The 18936-nt window shown below is 44.5% G+C and overlaps 1 protein-coding gene across 1 annotated transcript in view; it reads right to left on the minus strand.

Annotated features, from left to right (window-relative positions):
- The window catches only part of STT3B (STT3 oligosaccharyltransferase complex catalytic subunit B), a 94049-nt gene extending 78381 nt beyond the window's left edge, over positions 1–15668 (minus strand). The window contains exon 1 of the mRNA XM_074984397.1: positions 15104–15668. Within this exon, the coding sequence (XP_074840498.1) occupies positions 15104–15390 (287 nt within the window). The 5' untranslated portion in view covers positions 15391–15668. The remainder of the gene's footprint in view (positions 1–15103) is intronic.
- Positions 15669–18936: the final 3268 nt, after the last annotated feature.

An 18936-nucleotide genomic window follows, 5' to 3' on the forward strand; every position in this document is an offset into this window, starting at 1 on the left:
TGCAGATATCAGATAATTACCAATGAGCAGTACTACTTAGACGCCACATGACTGCCTTTTTGTATCTTAATCATTCTAGGCAACGTTATAAAATTGGCCTGTGGCCACCAATTGCCTACGTCAGGATTTCTCAACTGTGCTCTGTGGAACACTGGTGTTCTGCACAAGGTGAATAGGAGTCCTGTGAAAAAAATTTGGATGCTAGAGATATTTTTCCTTCTAAAACATTAAATATGAAGTTGTGTGTATAAAAATACCAAGGCATTTGAATAGTATTTAGATTGTAGGTATATTAATACCTATAATATATTCGCAACAGCGCAGTTATTATGCAACTTGTGCCAAAACAATCAATTTGGACTGTATCAGTGTAAGTTGTGTTCAGAGAAATCACATGATGCTGCACATGGTATGAGGATTCAACTCTCCAGCATCGCTCCTAATATTAAGCGGATTTGTGATCAAAAGATGCAAATACACTCTTCCCATCTAAAAAACTGTAAATATTACTTTTTATTTTCCAGTCATTTTCTGTAAAAATAAACTTATAAAAACACAAAATTTAAAAATATTTTCCATACCTAATTTGTTTTGCGTTTCTTTTTCATAAAAATGTTTTTTAATCTTTGATGAAAGACAGCCCTATTTTGAAATATGTTGCCCTTTGTATTTTTGTACAAAATAATGACACTAACCATCCTACTTTCACCTATTATTCTGATGCTTTGTTTTGGGTTTGTACTGAATTTTCATTTTATACTTAGAGGGTTGCTAACTGTCCTATCAGATGGACATTAGTTGTTCATTCACACGATTTTCCTTTATTTTACAAAGAGCAAAAAAACCTAATTCTTTTAAAGAAAGTTTTGAGCATTACGTACAGCAATTTCTCAGTATGAAACCCTCCATCCTCCCCTCACCACCCAACCAGCACATGTGTTCCATCAATATATTCCAAGCCCAGAAGTATTTCGTGGCCAAATTAGTTTGGAAAATGCTGGCCTAGATGTCACTGTCCTCCTTTGACAGTCAGATTTCCAAACAGGAGAAATCTGAAGAGATAAAAAGTGGTGAGGTAGTATGACTAGGTGAAGACAACATCTGAGCAAATTACAAATTAAATGAACACTGCTTAAAAGTATCCTCTAAATATTCTCATGTCCTGAAAGCTGGCTAGCAAGTGAATACCCCAGAAAAATGAGCTAAGTAAGGCATGGCTGGCCAAACTCACTGATACACTAGGATGCATATGACAATTGTCAGAAGTTCAAGAGTTGGGGCATGCCTGCTGGGGCTTGAGGCTTCAGCCCTGCAGGAGGTACCTGCCTATGGTTCACTGCTTTTGCTGCTTTCCCTCTCAGCTAAAGAAAAGGTCCATGGCTGCAGCACACAGCTATTTGCCACTGCCTCTCTACATGGGACTTGCAACTGAGAACTAAAGAGAAGGGAAAGGGGAGGAGTATGCCTGGGGGCATGAGATTCAAGCTGTTGGGAGGTCATCCTCAATAACCTAGGGCTCAGCGCCCGTTGGTGTCTGATGCCTCTCTCGCTATTTCCTTCAGTCTCTCCCTGTCCAGTATGGAGTAGCTTAGTTTTTGTAGACTAGCCCCACACCAATGTACTATATCACCTATCCATTCTCTGTGGGGTCTCCCTCTCCTATTCGAACCATCCATTATGCCGAATACCAGGGTCTTGATTTTTCGTTCGTTGTTCATTCTGCAAATATTCTCAAATAGTTGTAGCTTCCGTTTTATAACCTTCTGCAGCAGGTTCTCTTTAGGCTGTATCTTTCTATATAATTCCTCACTGGTGACACCTTCTGCATCCATCCTATTTTCAGAATCCTTCTATAACTCCTTTTGAACACCAATATTCTTCTTTTCAAATCTTTCATGATCACTCATGTCTCACATCCTTACAACATGCTGCTGAATACACGTTTTCCAAGACGCTCAGCATTGTTCTTAAGCTAATTGCTTTGCTTTTCCAGATCTTATCCATCGCCCTCAAACTTGCTCTTGCTTTCGCTATTCTAGTCACTATTTCCTTCTTACAGTCTAGATCAGACATTATGTTGCTTCCCCAATTATGTGAACTTTTCTACATTTTTTAGTTCATGACCAGACACTGATCTTCCTATTTCCTTATCTCCAAATACCACTGTTTTTGTTTTATTGATGTCCATAACCCGTTCATATGGCTTTCCTTCTTCGTTTAAACCGGCACTGTTTTTGCTAGCTTCTCCTCATCTTCATCTTCCTCAATACCTATATCATCCACAAACCTCAAGTTGCAAATTCTTTGCCCGTGCACAGATACCCCTTCTACCTCTTCCTTGATCTTGTCCATTGCTCTCTCCAGATGTGCGATGAAGGTACTTAGCGATATTGGGTCTCCTTGTCTCGTACCTCTACTTGTTTTAAACCAACTTCCCAACTCCCCACGTTCTCACCACTGCCTCCGCATTGTCATTGATATCCTTCAACCACCTTCACAGTCTGCTATGCACTCCATATGACTCCAACACCACCCAAGTCACTTTCTGATCTATACTGTCAAACGCCTTTTGAAAATTGACGAAGCAAGTGTATACATTCTTGTTCTTTCGTTGAGCTTTTTCCACTATCAGTCTTGTGCCAATATTTGCTGTATGATACTTCTATCTTTTCTGAACCCTGCTTGCTCGTCTGTTATATGTTCTTCTATCTGATCTTATTCTCTCAGTCAGTATCGTCATCAGCACCTTACCTAGATGACGCGTTAGGACAATCATTCTGTAGTTCTTGCACTTCAATGTACTTTCGTTGGGTACTATCACTTGCTTTTGGGAGGTGCAAACCCTTAAACTGTCCCCTATCTTAGCAGGCAACAACTATACGTGGCATAAGCCCATAGGCATACCACTTTGCTGAAGGCAGAAACTGAACTCCTGCTCATTCCCCAGTCTGTTAGGTGAAGAAAGATGGGGTGCACAGGGCTCCAGGAGCCACATTTTATTTGTACAAGAGTTGCAGGTGCTTCATGAACCATGGTTTGACTATCCTGAGCTAAGGAACTGTAGTTAAATAAAGACTGAGAAAAGGCTCTGCTTAAGCCAACATTCCCTCTGGATACCAATTATCTTTTTGCCCAGTGACACATGCTTGATCGCTCTCATCACCAAGACAGATGTGATAGCATTTCCTGCAGCAACTCCTTTTTGGGGAGGATAGCCATTTGCCCTGGATCACCCTATCTAGAAACTAGTACTGAAAATTTTGACAGACTTGCTGATGACCACCAATGAACGGGTCATGATCCGGACAAAAGGAAAAAAAGGTGAGCAGTAACATACAGACCCTTGATTTCAGGAGAGCAGACTTCAACTCCCTGAGAGAACGGATGAGCAGGATCGCTTGGGAAACTAAGATGAAGGGGGAAAGAGCTGAAGAAAACTGGCAGTACTTTAAAGAAGTGTTACTGAAGGCACAGGAACAAACCATCCTGTTGCATAGTAAGAAATGCAAACATGGTAGGCAACCAGCTTGGCTTAATGGGGAAATCCGTAGTCAGCTTAAATTAAAAAAGGATGCGTACAAGACATGAAAACGGGGACAGTTGACTTAGGAGGAGTATAAACATATGGCTGCAGAATGCTGGGCAGTAATCAGGAAAGTGAAAGCACAATGGGAACTGCAGCTGGCAAGGGATGTGAAGAGTAACAAGAAGGGTTTCTACAGGCATGTTAACAATAAACAGGTTATCAGAGAAGGTGTGGGGCCATTACTGGATGAAGAAGGTAACCTAGTGACAGATGATGCAGGAAAAGCTGAAGTACTCAATGCTTTTTTTGCCTCAGTCCTCATGGACAAAGTCAACTTCCACATGACAGTCCTAGACAATAAAGTATGGGGAGGTGGAGGGCAGCCATCTATAGGGAAGGAACAAGTTCTGAGCTATCTAGAAAAACTAGATCTGCACAAGTCCATGGGTCTGGATTTAATGCACCTGAGGGTATTAAGAGAATTGGCAGAGGTCATTGCTGAACCTTTGGCCATTATCCTTGAAGACTCTTGGCAATCAGGAGAGATCCTGGATGACTGGAAAAAGGCAAACGTAATGCCCATATTTAAAAAAGGAAAGCAGGGCAATCCAGGAAACTACAGACCCATCAGCCTTACCTCAATCCCTGGGAAAATAATGGAGGGGATCCTCAAGGAATCCATTTTGGAGCACTTGGAAGAGGAGAAAGTGATCAAAAATAGCCATCATGGATTTACCAGGGGCAAGTCCTGCCTGACCAATCTGATTAGCTTCTATGACAAGGTAAGTTCTGTGGACATGGGGAAGTCAGTGGATGTGATATACCTTGACTTCAGCAAATCTTTTGATACGGTCTCCCGCAACATTCTTGTCCATAAGTTAAGGAAACATGGATTGGATCTTTGGACTATAAGATGGATAGAAAGCTGGCTTGAGGGTCCGGCCCAACGTCTAATGGTCAATGGCTCAATATTTAGATGGTAACTGGTTTCAAGCAGAGTGCCGCAAGGCTCCGTTCTGGGGCCAGTGTTGTTCAACATCTTTATTAATGCCCTGGATGACGGACTGGACTGCACCCTCAGCAAGTTTGCAGATGACACAAAACTAGGGGGAGAGGTAGATACATTGGAGGGTAGAGAGAGACTCCAGAGTGCCCTGGATAAATTGGAGGACTGGGCCAAAAGAAATCTGATGTGGTTCAAACAAGGAGAAGTGTAGAGTCCTGCACCTGGGGTGGAAGAATCCCAAGTGTTATTACAGGCTATGGACTGACCAGCTCAGCAGCAGTACCATGGAAAGGGACCTAGGGGTTATGGTGGATGAAAGGCTGGATATGAGTAAACAGTGTGCCCTTGTAGCCAAGAAGGCTAACAGCATACTAGGGTGCATTAGGAGGAGCATTTCGAGCAGATCTAGATAAGTAGTTATTCCCCTCTATTCAGCACTGGTGAGGCTACCTCTGGAATATGGTGCCCAGTTTTGGGCCCCCCAGTATAAAAAAAGGATGTGGATTTGCTGGAGTAGGTTCAGCGGAGGCAAAAAAATTATTAAGGGGCTGTAGCACAAGACCTATGAGGATAGGCTGAGGGATTTGGGCTTGTTTAGTTTACAGAAGAGAAGACTTAGGGGTGATTTAATAGCAGCCTTCAACTTCCTGAAGGGGAGCTCTAAAGAGGAGGGTGAGAAACTGTTCTCAGTGGCGTCAGATGGCAGAACAAGGAGTAATGGTCTGAGGTGGAAGACGGAGAGGTGTAGGTTAGATATTAGGAAAAACTACTTCATCAGGTGGGTGGCGAAGCATTGGAATGTGTTGCCTAGAAAGGTGGTGGATTCTCCATCCCTTGAGGTTTTTAAGTCCCAACTGGACATGGTCCTGGCTGTGATGACTTATTGGTGGTTGACCCCGCTTGAAGCAGGGGGCTGGACCAGATGACCTCCTGAGGTCCCTTCCAGCCCTATGATTCTGTGTCATAAGACTTAGTGGAAACCTGAAGTTACTGTTCTGTCTTTGAGTACTGCAGCATAAGAACGGGACACCAGGAGGCCTCAGTACAATGCTGCCTGAGATCAGGTGCCTGCTGTCTTGGTTTCTTAAACACAGGCTTTCACCTCATGGGATGAGTTGGAGTTCAGTACACCACCTTCAGGTAGGCAAAACTTGGCAGACCCCTCAGCTCCAATGATGATGGGGTGCCCTTAAAGGGGAAGCTGACCCACACAGTTTAATGGGAATGGGGATGGTGTGGAAAAACATAACAATGAAGCCCCTTACAGTTTTCAGCATTACAAGTTTACTATTCAAAGCACTCTCACTTGGTCTCATACAGGAGTTTCTTTGAAGGTTATGCCAACTTTTTTATTAAAATGCATAAGTAGCATGTACAGGCATCACTGCTACATCACAATAATAGAAGGAAGAAGATAATATCACCAACTGTCCTAGATAAAGTTTTGCTGAACTAACATCTTTAAAGCTGCATAACACATGACAGTACTGTAGGAAGATTAATACAACATTTTGAACAGTTCATAAACCGCATTAGTTTTGATACCTCGTTTCATTGTTTAGCACTGCAGTGTCCAATATGGTCTTCACTCACTGCATGTAGTGAATGGAGCTCTTGGAGTGTGGGGCTGGGGCCAGAGCCCAAGCCCCTGCCACAGGGCCCCCATCAGCACGCAGGGCAAGAGCCCCTGCAGTGGATCCCCTGTCAGTAATAGGGGATGCGAGGCACAGGGGAAGGGAGGCCTAGGCAGTGGTTTGGAGGGTGTGGAAGTCAGGGCACAAGGGTGTATGGGGGACCATGCCGCCCAGCCACCCAAAGCCTGGGACCCACTGGGGTCCACTCTGCCCGCCTGCCCAAGCACTGGAGCTGGCTGGGGACCACAGCTGCCCAACTCTTTGAGCACCAGAATTGGAGCCTACATGTGCTGTGGCCATGCAGCACATGGTGCAGGCAAACATCCAGAGCCCCACCCCTAGCCAGCCAGCCTACTGTAAGTGTGCAACACCAGACACTGGCTTTCTTTCAACTTTGGACAAGAGGGAGACCCACACATATAAAATCCATTAACTCCACAAGTATTTGCCAGGGCTACTAGTGCAAATTAAGGAAGCATGGCTGCAAACAGATGTTTTGGCCACCTACAAACAGAGCTATACAATTTACTCGAATTGTGGCAAATGTGAATGTGAATATTGGTACAACTTTTCCTATGACTTTCATAAAAAAATTGGTCTCCACTTTGAAAATTCTTGCATTTACCTCTGGCAAACCAGAAAAAAAAAAAAAAACAGGTATGCATCCTATAGAAATGATTAACTTAAACGCTAAGTGGTAGAGCTCTGCCTATTTATTTATTTATTAATGAAGCTGTTGTAAGTAGGACTAGTGACTTTTAAAAGTATTACTGGCACTCGGACCATACATAGAGGCCAAAAGGTCAAATTTTGGCATTCCACCTCAGAAAGTTTGCTGACCCCTGCGCTAGGGGGCGCCTGTCTCTGGGGGGAGTGGCAAGGCATTTATTTACAGCAGGAGTGGGAGAGGATGTGGGGAATAAGGAAAAGAGGACAACCACAATGTGGTGACATTTGAATTCCTATTGGACACCACTGGTTTAGCAGAACAGATAGCTACCCATTAGCTTCTAATTTTGTCCAGCTCTCCTCACCCTTTCCCAATGTGCCCTCTCTACATAAAACTACAGTTGAAAAGAAATTGCATCTTTCATTTTCTTAATGAAAAAAATAGTTATAAAATTAAGACAGTCTAATACTGATAAAATTACACACTTTAAAATTCCTTTACTTATATGAGAATTGTAAGTATCTTCCAAAAAAACCTATCCTGTTTCACTCAGACATTTTTAAGATTTTTCCCAAAAGTACTTAAAAATAAACTGGAGTATGCATTAAACTATATATTGTAATATTACATTTTAGAACAGATGTGACAAAGGAATCAAGTTCAAAGCATACAGTAGAACTAAAGAAAGACGTGAAAGAGTAATAGTAAATTCATCTGTATCAAAGGAGGTATTATTGATCATTTGTCTTAACTATTCTAGCTCAACATCCTTCAGGTCAGGAAACATGAACTGTTAATTTTCCTAACTGACTGGTAAGCATACAGATGTTCCATCTCACATGCGATTTTCCCCAGACGCTCATATGCACCCTTGAAGAAATACATTGCAACACCTGGTTTTCCCCACCATCTGCCAATCATTGAGAAGGAAAGAGAATTTTAAAAACCTCCATAAACCCAAGTCCACACAAAAAACAAACCTCTTGGAATGTAAAGCAAAGACTGTTAAGTCAAGCACTCAAAATTTAAGAAATACCAGAACTGAGGTTCCCTATACAATATAATTAATTACCAAACTACTTTTTCCACCATACCCCTTCCTCATTTATCACACAGCTTAGATGGGGCCCAACGAATGGGAATAGTAAATAAGGCTGCTGCGCACATAACCACTGCTTCACGTATTGCAGAAGGTAAAAAGTTAGATCGCTAATAAGGCAGAGAACAGCACTGAGAGAAAGGAGGCATGAGGTAGTGGGACAAATGATGAAAAAAATGTTAACATGTACAATAGAAGTGGGGAGCCTTTTTTGAGTTGGAGCCAATGACCATAGAAAAATCAACTGGAAGCCACATAAGAAAGAAGCAAAAAATAAAATGCCAACCTCACTGATGTGGTTCCTGACTGAAAAGCCTCATTCCCCTAATACTACCACACCATGAGCAGGAATAGAGAAGAAGGGAACCAAGGTTCATGGTTTCCCCCAACCCAGAATAACTCTTTTAGGGGTTTGGGATGGGACCAAAAATCAGGGGTTCAGGGTAAGTGTGTAGGAGGGAGCTAAAGGGGAACAGGTGTGGGGTTTGGGTGGCAGGAAGGGAGAAGGAACAGGATGAAGGTAGAGGGTCTGGATGAAGAGGTGCAGGAGCAGGCTCAGAGTAGAAGGGGTCTGGACGGCAGTAGTCACAGGAGTGGATTACGGGTCAGAGGTCTGAATGAAATGGGGGTGCTCATCTGGCAAAGCTCCCTGCTACTCCCAGCTGTCCCACCTGCTCGCTACCCAACTGCTGCTAATCGGAGCAGTTAGGTGCTACCATTCCCCCAGCAGGGGGTGGGGGTGAAGCCGCAGCGCACGGACCTGCTTCCTGTCCCGTCCCCAACACCAGCAAGAGCCTGTGGGCCAGATCCAGTCTATCTCCCTGACTCTGGCCTGCAAAGCTTAGGGATACACACACCCTCCCCCTGCTACGGGTTGAATGCTGTGGAGGGGAGCCCTGAGCCTCAAGGGCTGGAGATGGACTGTAGGTTCATCACCCTGATGTAGAACAGTCCTGCCTGGGTTGTGAGCTGTGTACAAACCCAGGAGCTTCAACAGTACAACTTTAAAAAAAAAAATCTTTCATTTGAACTGGAAGAATAATTCCATTTGCTGACAACACTTGGCAACTTTACCCTGCAAAGACCGATCACTACAAAAGAATATCCATCACATGCAGAAACAGCCAGTTTTCAGCCAGCACACCGAAACATGTAGATTTGTCAGGCTGGAGAAGCAGTGTGGTACAGTGGATAGAAATTTGGGTCTTCTGTATTAAGGATCTGGATTCTACTCCCAGTTTTGCTATGAATGACCTAACAAAATCCTCAGATATCCTTTCTGTAGAACAGAGGACTGATACTTTCATCCTTACTCAGTTGTTTAACCTTGCTTAATAAAAAGGGTTGTGAAGTGCACAGAACTCTTTAATATCAGCAAGAAGAGGAGAGACTAGAATTAATGGTCCCCTGATTCCCTGAGTAAGGCACCTTCGCCTACACCAAAGCGTCTTTCAACAGGGAAAGAAAGCAGGAGGTAAAATTAAAAAGCTAATCTATTTTGTTCACATCCATGTCCCATACTTCAGTTTTGCAGGGCCTACGTCACAAACGTGCAGGAAACTCAGGGGCATGTTTAGTGTGGCCGAAATTTAAGAAAACTCTGGAACAAGCCTTCAGCAGCTTTGCCATCTATGTAAAATTGTGATTTTTATAGGATTGAAACTTGACCAAATACAGACATCATTTCATGGACAATAAAAACATCTAGTGATTTGTTAAATTATCTCCCTTCCTAATTTCAAGCTCCTATTCCAAACCTGGTAGACAGCGCAGTACACATTTAAAGAAAAAAAAAAAAAATCACAAAAATTATCAAGATTGGCCAAGCCACCTATGTTTCCTCATTAGCATTTTTTGTTCAAATGTATGAAAGTTTTGCATAAAGATAATGCAGTAAGTTTAATATACTTAGGTTCTGTAAGTCATTTGCTACAGTACCTCAAAATTTAACTGGCTTGTACCTATGTACTGTCACATGGACTGAAAACTATCATGAAGATTGTTGGAAAAAGGAAGTTGTTAGCAACAGTGTATTAAATGAGAGGACAAGCATCTCTTGACAAGATCAAAGTTTCAGTCTTGTCTTTGTTACAATCATTAGTTAGGTTGAAGAATTAACTTCACTACTGAAATGCACAAATGAAACTCAACTGGAAACAATTATAAAAACCAGCAAGGCACAGAAATACTAGTACAATACAACCTAGAGAGGTTAGAAGAAAGAACAAGAATGGTAGTTCTACCATCTTCCAGAAGAAGTGGTAAACTGCACAACTAATCATGACACCAGATTCACATACATCAAATACATAGGCTGATAAATGAAATCCCCATCCTGCAAATGACTGTCTTGCAGAACAAACCCTACACGTGGCACTGATTTTAATGGGACTCTACCCATACGAAGGCACTCTCAGGACTGAGGTCTAAGGTATTAATTATAAACAAACATAAGGGCAAAGAACGATTTACTTAGCAATAAAAAATGAAGAGCTAAATATTTGTGTTCAATTCAGATAAAGTATAATCTCTCTCTCTCTCTCTCACACACACACACAGTTCCACATGCCTATACCTGAAAAGAAAAAGGGAAAAGGAGGAAGCTCTCCATACCATGAAGAAACAGCAAAAATTCCCAACCATAAGAAATCATACGGTATCATAGCTGTGCCACTGTATCCTGTAGTACGGACACAATCTGTAATACCAGTATTTCTCAACCACAGTTACATGTACTGTTGGGGGTGCACTGAGGTCTTCATGTACTGTTGGGGGTGAACTGATGGGGAGTACATCAACCCATCTAGGTATTTCCCTAGTTTTACAATAGGCTACATAAAACACACCCTAATAAAGTCAGTACAATCTAAAAGTTCATTCAGACAACGATTTGTTTATACTGCTTCATATGCCTTATGCTGAAATGTAAATATAGTATTTCCATTCCAATTAATTTATTTGATAAGATGGTAGAAAGTTGGCGAGTTATCACAGAAGTCTACTACTGAAATTTTTGCCATGTTTTTGTAAGTACATTAAGTAGTGTTTAAGCGAGGTGTAATTCGTTGGTATGCAAAACAAATACGACTCCTGAAAAGGGTTCAGCAATCTGGAAAGGTTGAATGGCATTTGTTTCAAGACCTCATATTACCTTGGGACCATGTTTCTGGTGGTACGCATATCTTTAGAGGTAGGTGAGAGAAGTCTGTGGGATTTTTTTTTTTTTTTTTTTTTGGAAAAAGGGGTACTTTATACCAAAAAAAGTTGAGAAACACTGATCTATGCAACAGAAGGGGTTTTTCCACTGTTGTACGATCTCCACTTCCTAAAGCGATTGTAACAAGGGTATGTCTTCATTACCTCAAGATCAATGCTCCTGCTGCAGCAGTCAATCTTACAGAGTTTGATTTAAAACATTTGGTGGGAACCCACTAAATCAAACTCGCAGGGCTCCCTTATTGGCACCAGTACCACTGCTCCTCACAAGGAATAAGGGAAGTTGACAGGAGTGTTTGCAGAAGCTCAAATTAATATATGCCTATTCCAGCTACATAATTAATGTAGCTGGAGTTGAATATCTTAATCTGACCTTCCCTTTTACAGTGTAGGCCTAGCCTAAGTTAACAAAAGGATTCTTGCATTGACCTAGCTGCATATCTACACCAGGGTTAGGTCAGCATAGCTGCAATGCTCAGGGAAATGGATTTTTCATACCACTGAGCAGTGTTATGTTGATTTAAGGTTTAAATGTAGACAAGGACTCAGATAAAACTCAATTCTTCTCGTACTCTTGCAACTAACAGCCCGCAGCTCCCTCTCTTGGTCATAGAGTAAAGAGAGAATATGTTAATAGAATATAAATAAGTGGAGAACATTAGGTAAGGTGATTCAAAGCATTGTAAACAAACTTAATACCCCCCGCCCCAAAAAAAAAAAAAAAAAGCATCAGGGATGCCACAGCCACAGAGCAGCTGTTCCTATGGTAAATGCCAAATGATGAAGCATGTATCCTATAGAGCAGGGGTCAGCAACCTTTCCAATGAAGAGTGCAGCAATTTGACTTTCTGACCTTTACCTAAGGGCTGAGTGCCAGTGATCCGTTTTAAAGTCACTAACAGTCCTATTTACAACAGCTTTATTGAATAAATTAAAATGCAGAGCTTTACCATTTAGGTGGCGGTTGGTAGTACAGTAAACCCTTGACATAAGTGGCTTCTAGTTGTGCATAACTGGCTTTAAGGTGAGTTAAACACAACTTGACGCTGCTCTGCAGCCCCTTCTCCTTGCCTTCTCCCAGCCACACAGCTGTCAACCTGACAACTGTGCCACCGGAGGAAGGCGGGGTAAGGACCTTTTAAGCTTGCCTAGCTGCCCACAGCGAGCTAAAAGCCTTCCTCTTGCAGCATGGCTGTCAGGCAGGGAGAAGTAGCCAAAAAACTGACCAGCCCTTGTGGGCTGTTCAGTTTCCCATGTCCGCAATTGGAGGGGATCCGGGAACCAAGTGGCAGCCTGGTTCCTAGCTTCCCTCCCAATAAGTGTGAAAATCCAAGTTACGCAGGGTTTGCAGGAACACAACCCCCACGTAAGTCAAGGATTTACTGTATTAGCTGGTCTTTTGTTAAACCACAGGTAGCATTGCTTTGAGCAAGCTCCCAGCAGCACGGGGCAGGAGTGTGTGGCTGAACTCCTGCCTGGAATGCTGATGAAAACTGGCACACTTGCCATTCTTGGCACCCGTGCCAGGGACTGCTGACCCCTGCTATAGAGGAGCCCAGCTCACGAACACCAGCCACTAGGAAAGAAATAGGTAATGACATTTTTATTTGCGTGTGTTTCCTGGACTCTGCTTATGGATTTTTTCTGACCAGATTTTGATTAGCAGGAGTCTTATAAATTTGCTCTTCTATTTCTAACTGTTCTAAGGAGGAGAAACTCTGCCCTCTTAAACTAAAACAGCTGCAGTGCAGAAGGGTCTTCACTACTCTACCTTTCTTCCAGGTCTTCTATAGTGTAGGTCCTCTTCCCCACTAAATAGCTCTACTATGTATGACTACACTTCTGGCATGCAGCATAATGACATTAATATAATTCTTGACATTTTCACTGCTGCCTCAAGACTTACAGTTTGTTTGCTTTTAAACTTTATTCTACAGATGATTGGCAAAGTTACATACAGCAGATAAAACTACTTACAAATTCAGGAATATGATAGCACCTAACACACTGTTTACAAGCATAATATTACCACTGATGCCAAAGAAATGGAAACTTATTTTTCATTTTATCTTTTTAAGTTGACACTATAGCATGATTCCCATTCATCTGAGGAAAACAGACTTTGATAAGAGTAATGGGAAGAAATCAGAAGAAAATTTAGACCCTACCACCAGGAAAATCTTCCTGAGAGCAAAATCTTTGAAATAGTTTCCAACTGCAAGTCCCCTTTACTCAACATAGAAAAGCATAGAAAAAAATTCTGTAAGAGACAATACGTAAAGTAACAGAGGCAGATTTAATAAATCCCTCACTCTTTAATTTTTATAGATTTACATTAGCATTTCAATTTCACTTATTTACATTTTCACAATAAAACACTCTTACAAATGGCTAAAGCTTAAACTTCTGAGTATCGTCTACTCTTTCTTGCTCAGTACAGAGTTCGTAATAAAATAATTTAACCTAACCTTTAAGAACAAAACCTTCTGTAAGAGTTCACAGTGTTTTTTTACTTCACTGGATACTACCTCTGCCGTCCAGTACCATAATTTGTGAACTAAATAAGAAATAAAAATTGCATTCAAGATGAATATTAAAGTGTGCAAATTGAAAGGTACTCTTTACGACTTCAGTAACGCATTTTTCTAAATTTTGTAATATCAACTAAAGTATGAAGACTAAAAATTTCAAAACATACAGCTTGCCCTTCCCTCAAAATGATTAACAGGAAGAGACCACAGGCCTACAATTTTGGCTCGGTTGGGGGTGGGGGGAAGTGAAGCAAACAATGAAAAAAAACCTTAAAGCATTAAAGATAGGTCACCTTCCTTAGAATGGTCTCCATTAATGCAAGATGTTTTAATGCCACATTCTTCCAAAAACTCCCCAGACTCCTGCTTTCTTCCTCTTAACCACAAACCTGGCTGCAAGGACTAGAATTTTAACCCACTTGTTGTGTTTCTTGTTCTTTTGAATAACATGGTTCCATTTCCCCAACACACAAGAATCCAGCTTTTATACATAAGAAAACAATCTTGAGAAAAAAGCAAGATATTTGAGAAATAGCGATTTTAGTCTTAAAAAACCCTGAAACCCAGGGATCTCTGACATATCTAGCACTAAATCAGCGTTACCATTTTCCTGTAATTCTAACCAGTCACTTCTATGAAGATCAATTCCTGCTGTGCATTCCTTATCTTCCTTCCTGGCCAGAAAGGAATCCAAAGACGACAATGAAGTACTACCCCACAGGTCTGGAGACAATACGACAGAAGGACTAAATATGAAATTTGCTTTCTGGTTCATGTTCATTTCAAAAAGCATTGCCTAACTTCACCCTTCATGCTGATCGCAATTCCCCCAATGGAACTCAACAGCCCACCTACCTGCTGTAGCCACAACCTTCCCCACACCCCCTTGCCACGGACACTGAATGCCGTGACAACTGTTCTAGCTGCAGCATGCGAAATCCAGCTCACGGGGCAACACGGAAGGAGAAGGGCTAAACAATAAGGCCGCTGCACTGTGTCACCTCTCTGCCGCTCCCACCCACTTCCCCGTGCTCATGGGCCGCGCATTCCAGCGGCCGTGCCCTGCCTCCGGGTCCCGCTCAGGCTGCCTCGGCCCACGGCCCCCGCGCCTGGCGTGTCCCAGCACCTGATGTCCCTTCCCTGCTAGCCGCGCCGCACCGCGCCGTCCTCTCCCGGCCACGCTGCAGCTCGCGGCTCCCACCCCCCGGCAGCGGGAGGAACAGGCGCAGCTCAACTCCGCCCAAGTGGGCGAGCGGCTCCCGAACCTCGCTGGCCGGCCGGGATGAGCCTTTGGCGGGGGCGGAGTGGGGGGATTAAGGCGGGATGCGGGGCAACGGGGAAGAGGGGTTCATCGGCCGGCCCGGGGCAGCGCAGGGATAAGCCCACCCCACCCCCGACCGACGGCGGCGGCGGCGACTCACCACGGGTCGAACTCGTGGATGATGCTCTCGAAGCGGATGACGGCGAAGAGCCGCGAGCTGAACCCGGCCAGCCAGGCCAGGAAGAGGATAGTGAAGGAAAGCAGCGACTGCCAGCCCGCCGGCTGCGACAGCCCCCCCGACAGGCCGCCACCCCCCGCCGGGGGTCCGCCGGCCGCCGCCGCCGCCGAGGAACCGCTGCCTGCCCCGGGTCTGCTGTTCCCCAGCGCCAAAGGACCGGCGGAGTTGGCGGGCTTGTGCCTGTGGTCGGGGGCCGAGTGCTCCGCCATGTTGTACCCCGGGCGGCTCGCCGTCTCTCCGCCTCGCGCGCGGCCCGGAGAGGTGGCGGGGTGGGGGCGGGGGAGAGGAGGCGGGAGGGGCCGCCCGCTCCCTGCGCGCTACGGCCGGGGCTTTGGCTGCCTCACTGGCTCCCCCCGGCCGCCTCGCCGAGCCGGGACCTGCCTCCAGGCGCAGCCGCCAACATCCCAGTGCGGCGCGAGACGGGGCGCGAGCGACCGGAGCGGCTGCAGCAGCGCGCGCGAGCGGGAGGGCGAGGAGCGGAAAGGAGGGGGCAGGGCCTGAGCGAGGGGGAGGGAGGAGCCAGCGGGGGTGGTGCGAGAGAGGCTGCGCAGGAATGGATGGCGGAGGGTGGAGCGCGAGGTGGGGACTGGGGGGAGTGCCGCGCGCCGGCCAAACCGTACGGGGGGATGACGTGGGGAATACTGGGACGAGGCTGTCGGGGCCTCAAGTCGCGGGCGAATCGGAAGAGGTGCGAGGATAAATGAATGAGCGTCTCTTTTCCCCGCCCATCTGAAGAAATAGTAGAGGGGCGGGACATAGAAAGGAGGGAGCGTCTGAAGGAGGCACTAAGCTCCGCCTTACGCTGTCAAACAGGCACAACCTCTCACAGAGCGACAGGTACTTCTACAGGGCGGGGACAGAACCCTCGTCTCGGCCAATCCCAGCAGCTGTGGTAGGGGAAGCGGCTTCTTTACCAACCTCGACCAACGAAGAAAGGAGCAATGCGAAGTGGAAGAATGTGATTGGCGGCTGTTTCCTCCAATTATAATAAGTTGTGGAGGGGTGGCGGCCTCGACCGATCACAGGGTACAAGTGAGGCTGTTGGGGCTCAGGGATGGTTAGTAGGGGTAGACTCGTGCTGAAGTTACCGGCTTCATGCGCGGGAGGGGCGTAGTCTGAGCATCGCACCAAGAGGGAGCGTGCCGTGCCGTGCCGTGCCGTGCCGTGCCGGGAGTTGTAGGCTCGGCTCGGCTTGGCTTGGCTTAGGGGAGGGATCTGGTCGCGAGCTGGGTTCGCCCGGCCCGGGCCTGCTGCAGGGAGCGAGGTTTAAGAAGAGCGCGAGCGTGGGGTGAGGCTCATGTAGCCTGGTGTCTGCCCCACGTGGACGGTAGCCGGGAGCTGTTTCTTGCTGTGCTTAGTGGGGTAGGGGTGTGCCTCTAAGAGTAGGGCTCCCACCTCGGGGGACTGTGATGCTGGTAGGCCCCTTGCTGCAGATAGCAAGGGTTACTGGATGCAGCCTTGCCAAACCCAGGGTTGTGAGTTTAGTCTTGGGCTCTGTAGTGAATAAATTTTAAACAAAAATTTTGTGTGGGTGGTGATAGGCCCTGCTGTGAGTGCAGGGACTGGACTGAATGACCTCTTGAGGTCCTTTCCAGCTCTATGAGATAAGTACAACAGCTCATGCTCTGTCTGAGTCAGTCTCCACCCCAGCTGGCTGGGGTGCTGAAGCAATTTTCATACTGAGTGTCAGTACTGTAAGTCATTGAACCCAACTGTAAACCCTGTGTATCAGGGTGGGCAAACTTTATGCTGAGCCCCACTTTTTGTCACTGCAATTAGCAGGGCCCCCCACCAACCCATCTAATGTAATCCAAACCAAGGGAAACTTCAGTTATGGTCACATGGAGGAAAAAAAGCCCTTTTGGCATGTCAGAAAATAAGTATGAAAAATGTAAAATCTTTATTAATTGGTGTGTGTGTGTATATATATAAATATGAATACACAAACATAAAAACAGTAACATATATCAACATTTTTAATGAGATGAATGAGCCTGAGTTCCAGCAGCCAGTTGTGTTGTGCCCTGCCTTATGAAATTTTATACCCACCAGTTTGCACACCCTTGCTGTATGTAATGAAGACCCTTAGGCTGTGGCCACGTATCCAGCAACCGTACTTCCTGTGCAAATGGTAGCTGGGATATGCCTAACCTTTGTTGCCAGGAGGATTGCAGATGAGGCAACTCGAGGATTGCAGATGAGGCAACTCAAGGCTTGCAGCGTTGTTCTGTTGTGCATGGGTTTTTATACCAGGGTCTTCAACCTAGTGGTAGCTGGTGGGCTTCTAGCTGTGTATTAAGTAACCTGATGATGCAACTGTCATATGTTGTTTATCCTCTCCCTGAAGCAGAAGACAGTACTTGGGGGTAGGGGGAGGATCTGCCTCCAAAACGTTTTAAAATGTAGTTAGTTATGACTTGGCAATATTTAGTATCTTTCTTAAAGTCCCATTTCTTGAAGCCATGTAACTAACTGATAAGTTCAGCTTTCTCTTAATATATACATACACATGCACATACACATAAATAGTGGAGACAGATTGGAAGTAATTTCTAAAGAAAATGTTTATTTTAACATTTTTCACTTCACTTTCAGAGAAGCTGACTCATGACTGAGCATTTGGGATTGCCAGTACTGCTGCAAACTAGATAACCAGTCCTCTTCTGTGAGTTCAACCAAGTAAATGAAGCAGATTATCCCCAATTCTTTATATGAAGTGTAGTGTGACAGTAGGAGTTGTCCAGCAAAAGGTGTTTTTGTACTGCTTAATACCTGTATTTCTAATTCACTGTTGGTATCACTTAAGTGTAGTTTTCCAAAATGGTCACTCAGGCTTTTGGTGCCTCAGTTTTGGGCATTCAGTAACACAAAAGGCCTGATTTCCAGAGGTAATGAGTACTTGCATTTCTCCTTTCTGCTACTATTTATGCTCAGCACTTCTGAAAATAAGACCCTAGGTGTTTCAAGTGGTATGCTCAAAATTTGTTCTTGCCTTCTGTGTCTCATTTCCCCAGCTGTTAAGAGAAGAATGATTTTCTTTGTAGGTAATTTGAGATCTTTAACTGAAATGTGCTATGTAAGTAGAAGGCAGTATTCTTGCCCAGGAGGGACTTTAGATTACTTTTTCCTCAATATTTGAGTTATTTTACTGTTGTGCTTGATAGCAGTAAAAAGGTGAACATAAAGTGAGTAGCATCCAAATCTTGACACAGCACCTGCCCTCAATAGAACATGAGAATTTATCTAATTTGTGTGACAAATCAAACAATTAATTACTACTGTATAAATACCACAAAAAGAAAGGACAGCATAAAATATAGTGTGTATCAACAGAAGAGTAACTTACACAATAGGCACCCCCTTCCTGCAGGGTTGTATGCACAGGCAAAAGAGCCTACTCGCACAGATTTTGTTGTAGCTCAGTCATGGTTATTTTACTGTTTGGTATATGATGCTTTATGTAGCACAAATAAGTAGCTAATCTGTTAACCTCTTCATCTCACATAAGAATAGCCATACTTGGTCATACCAATAGTCTGGCTAGCCCAGTCTTCTGACAGTGGCCAAGGCCAGTTGCCTCAGGGGGAATGAACAGAACAGGTAATCATTAAGTGATCCATCCCCTGTTGCTCATTCTCATCTTCTGACAAACAGAGACTACAGACTCAGTCCTGGCTGATTGCACAGTTTGTTTAGAAGATAATGTTTTTTCAAACCTACTTTAAAATTAGTCCTAAACAGGTGCAGTTTCCACT

This window comes from Carettochelys insculpta, chromosome 2, assembly GCF_033958435.1.
Source record: "Carettochelys insculpta isolate YL-2023 chromosome 2, ASM3395843v1, whole genome shotgun sequence".
Taxonomy (NCBI): domain Eukaryota; kingdom Metazoa; phylum Chordata; order Testudines; family Carettochelyidae; genus Carettochelys; species Carettochelys insculpta.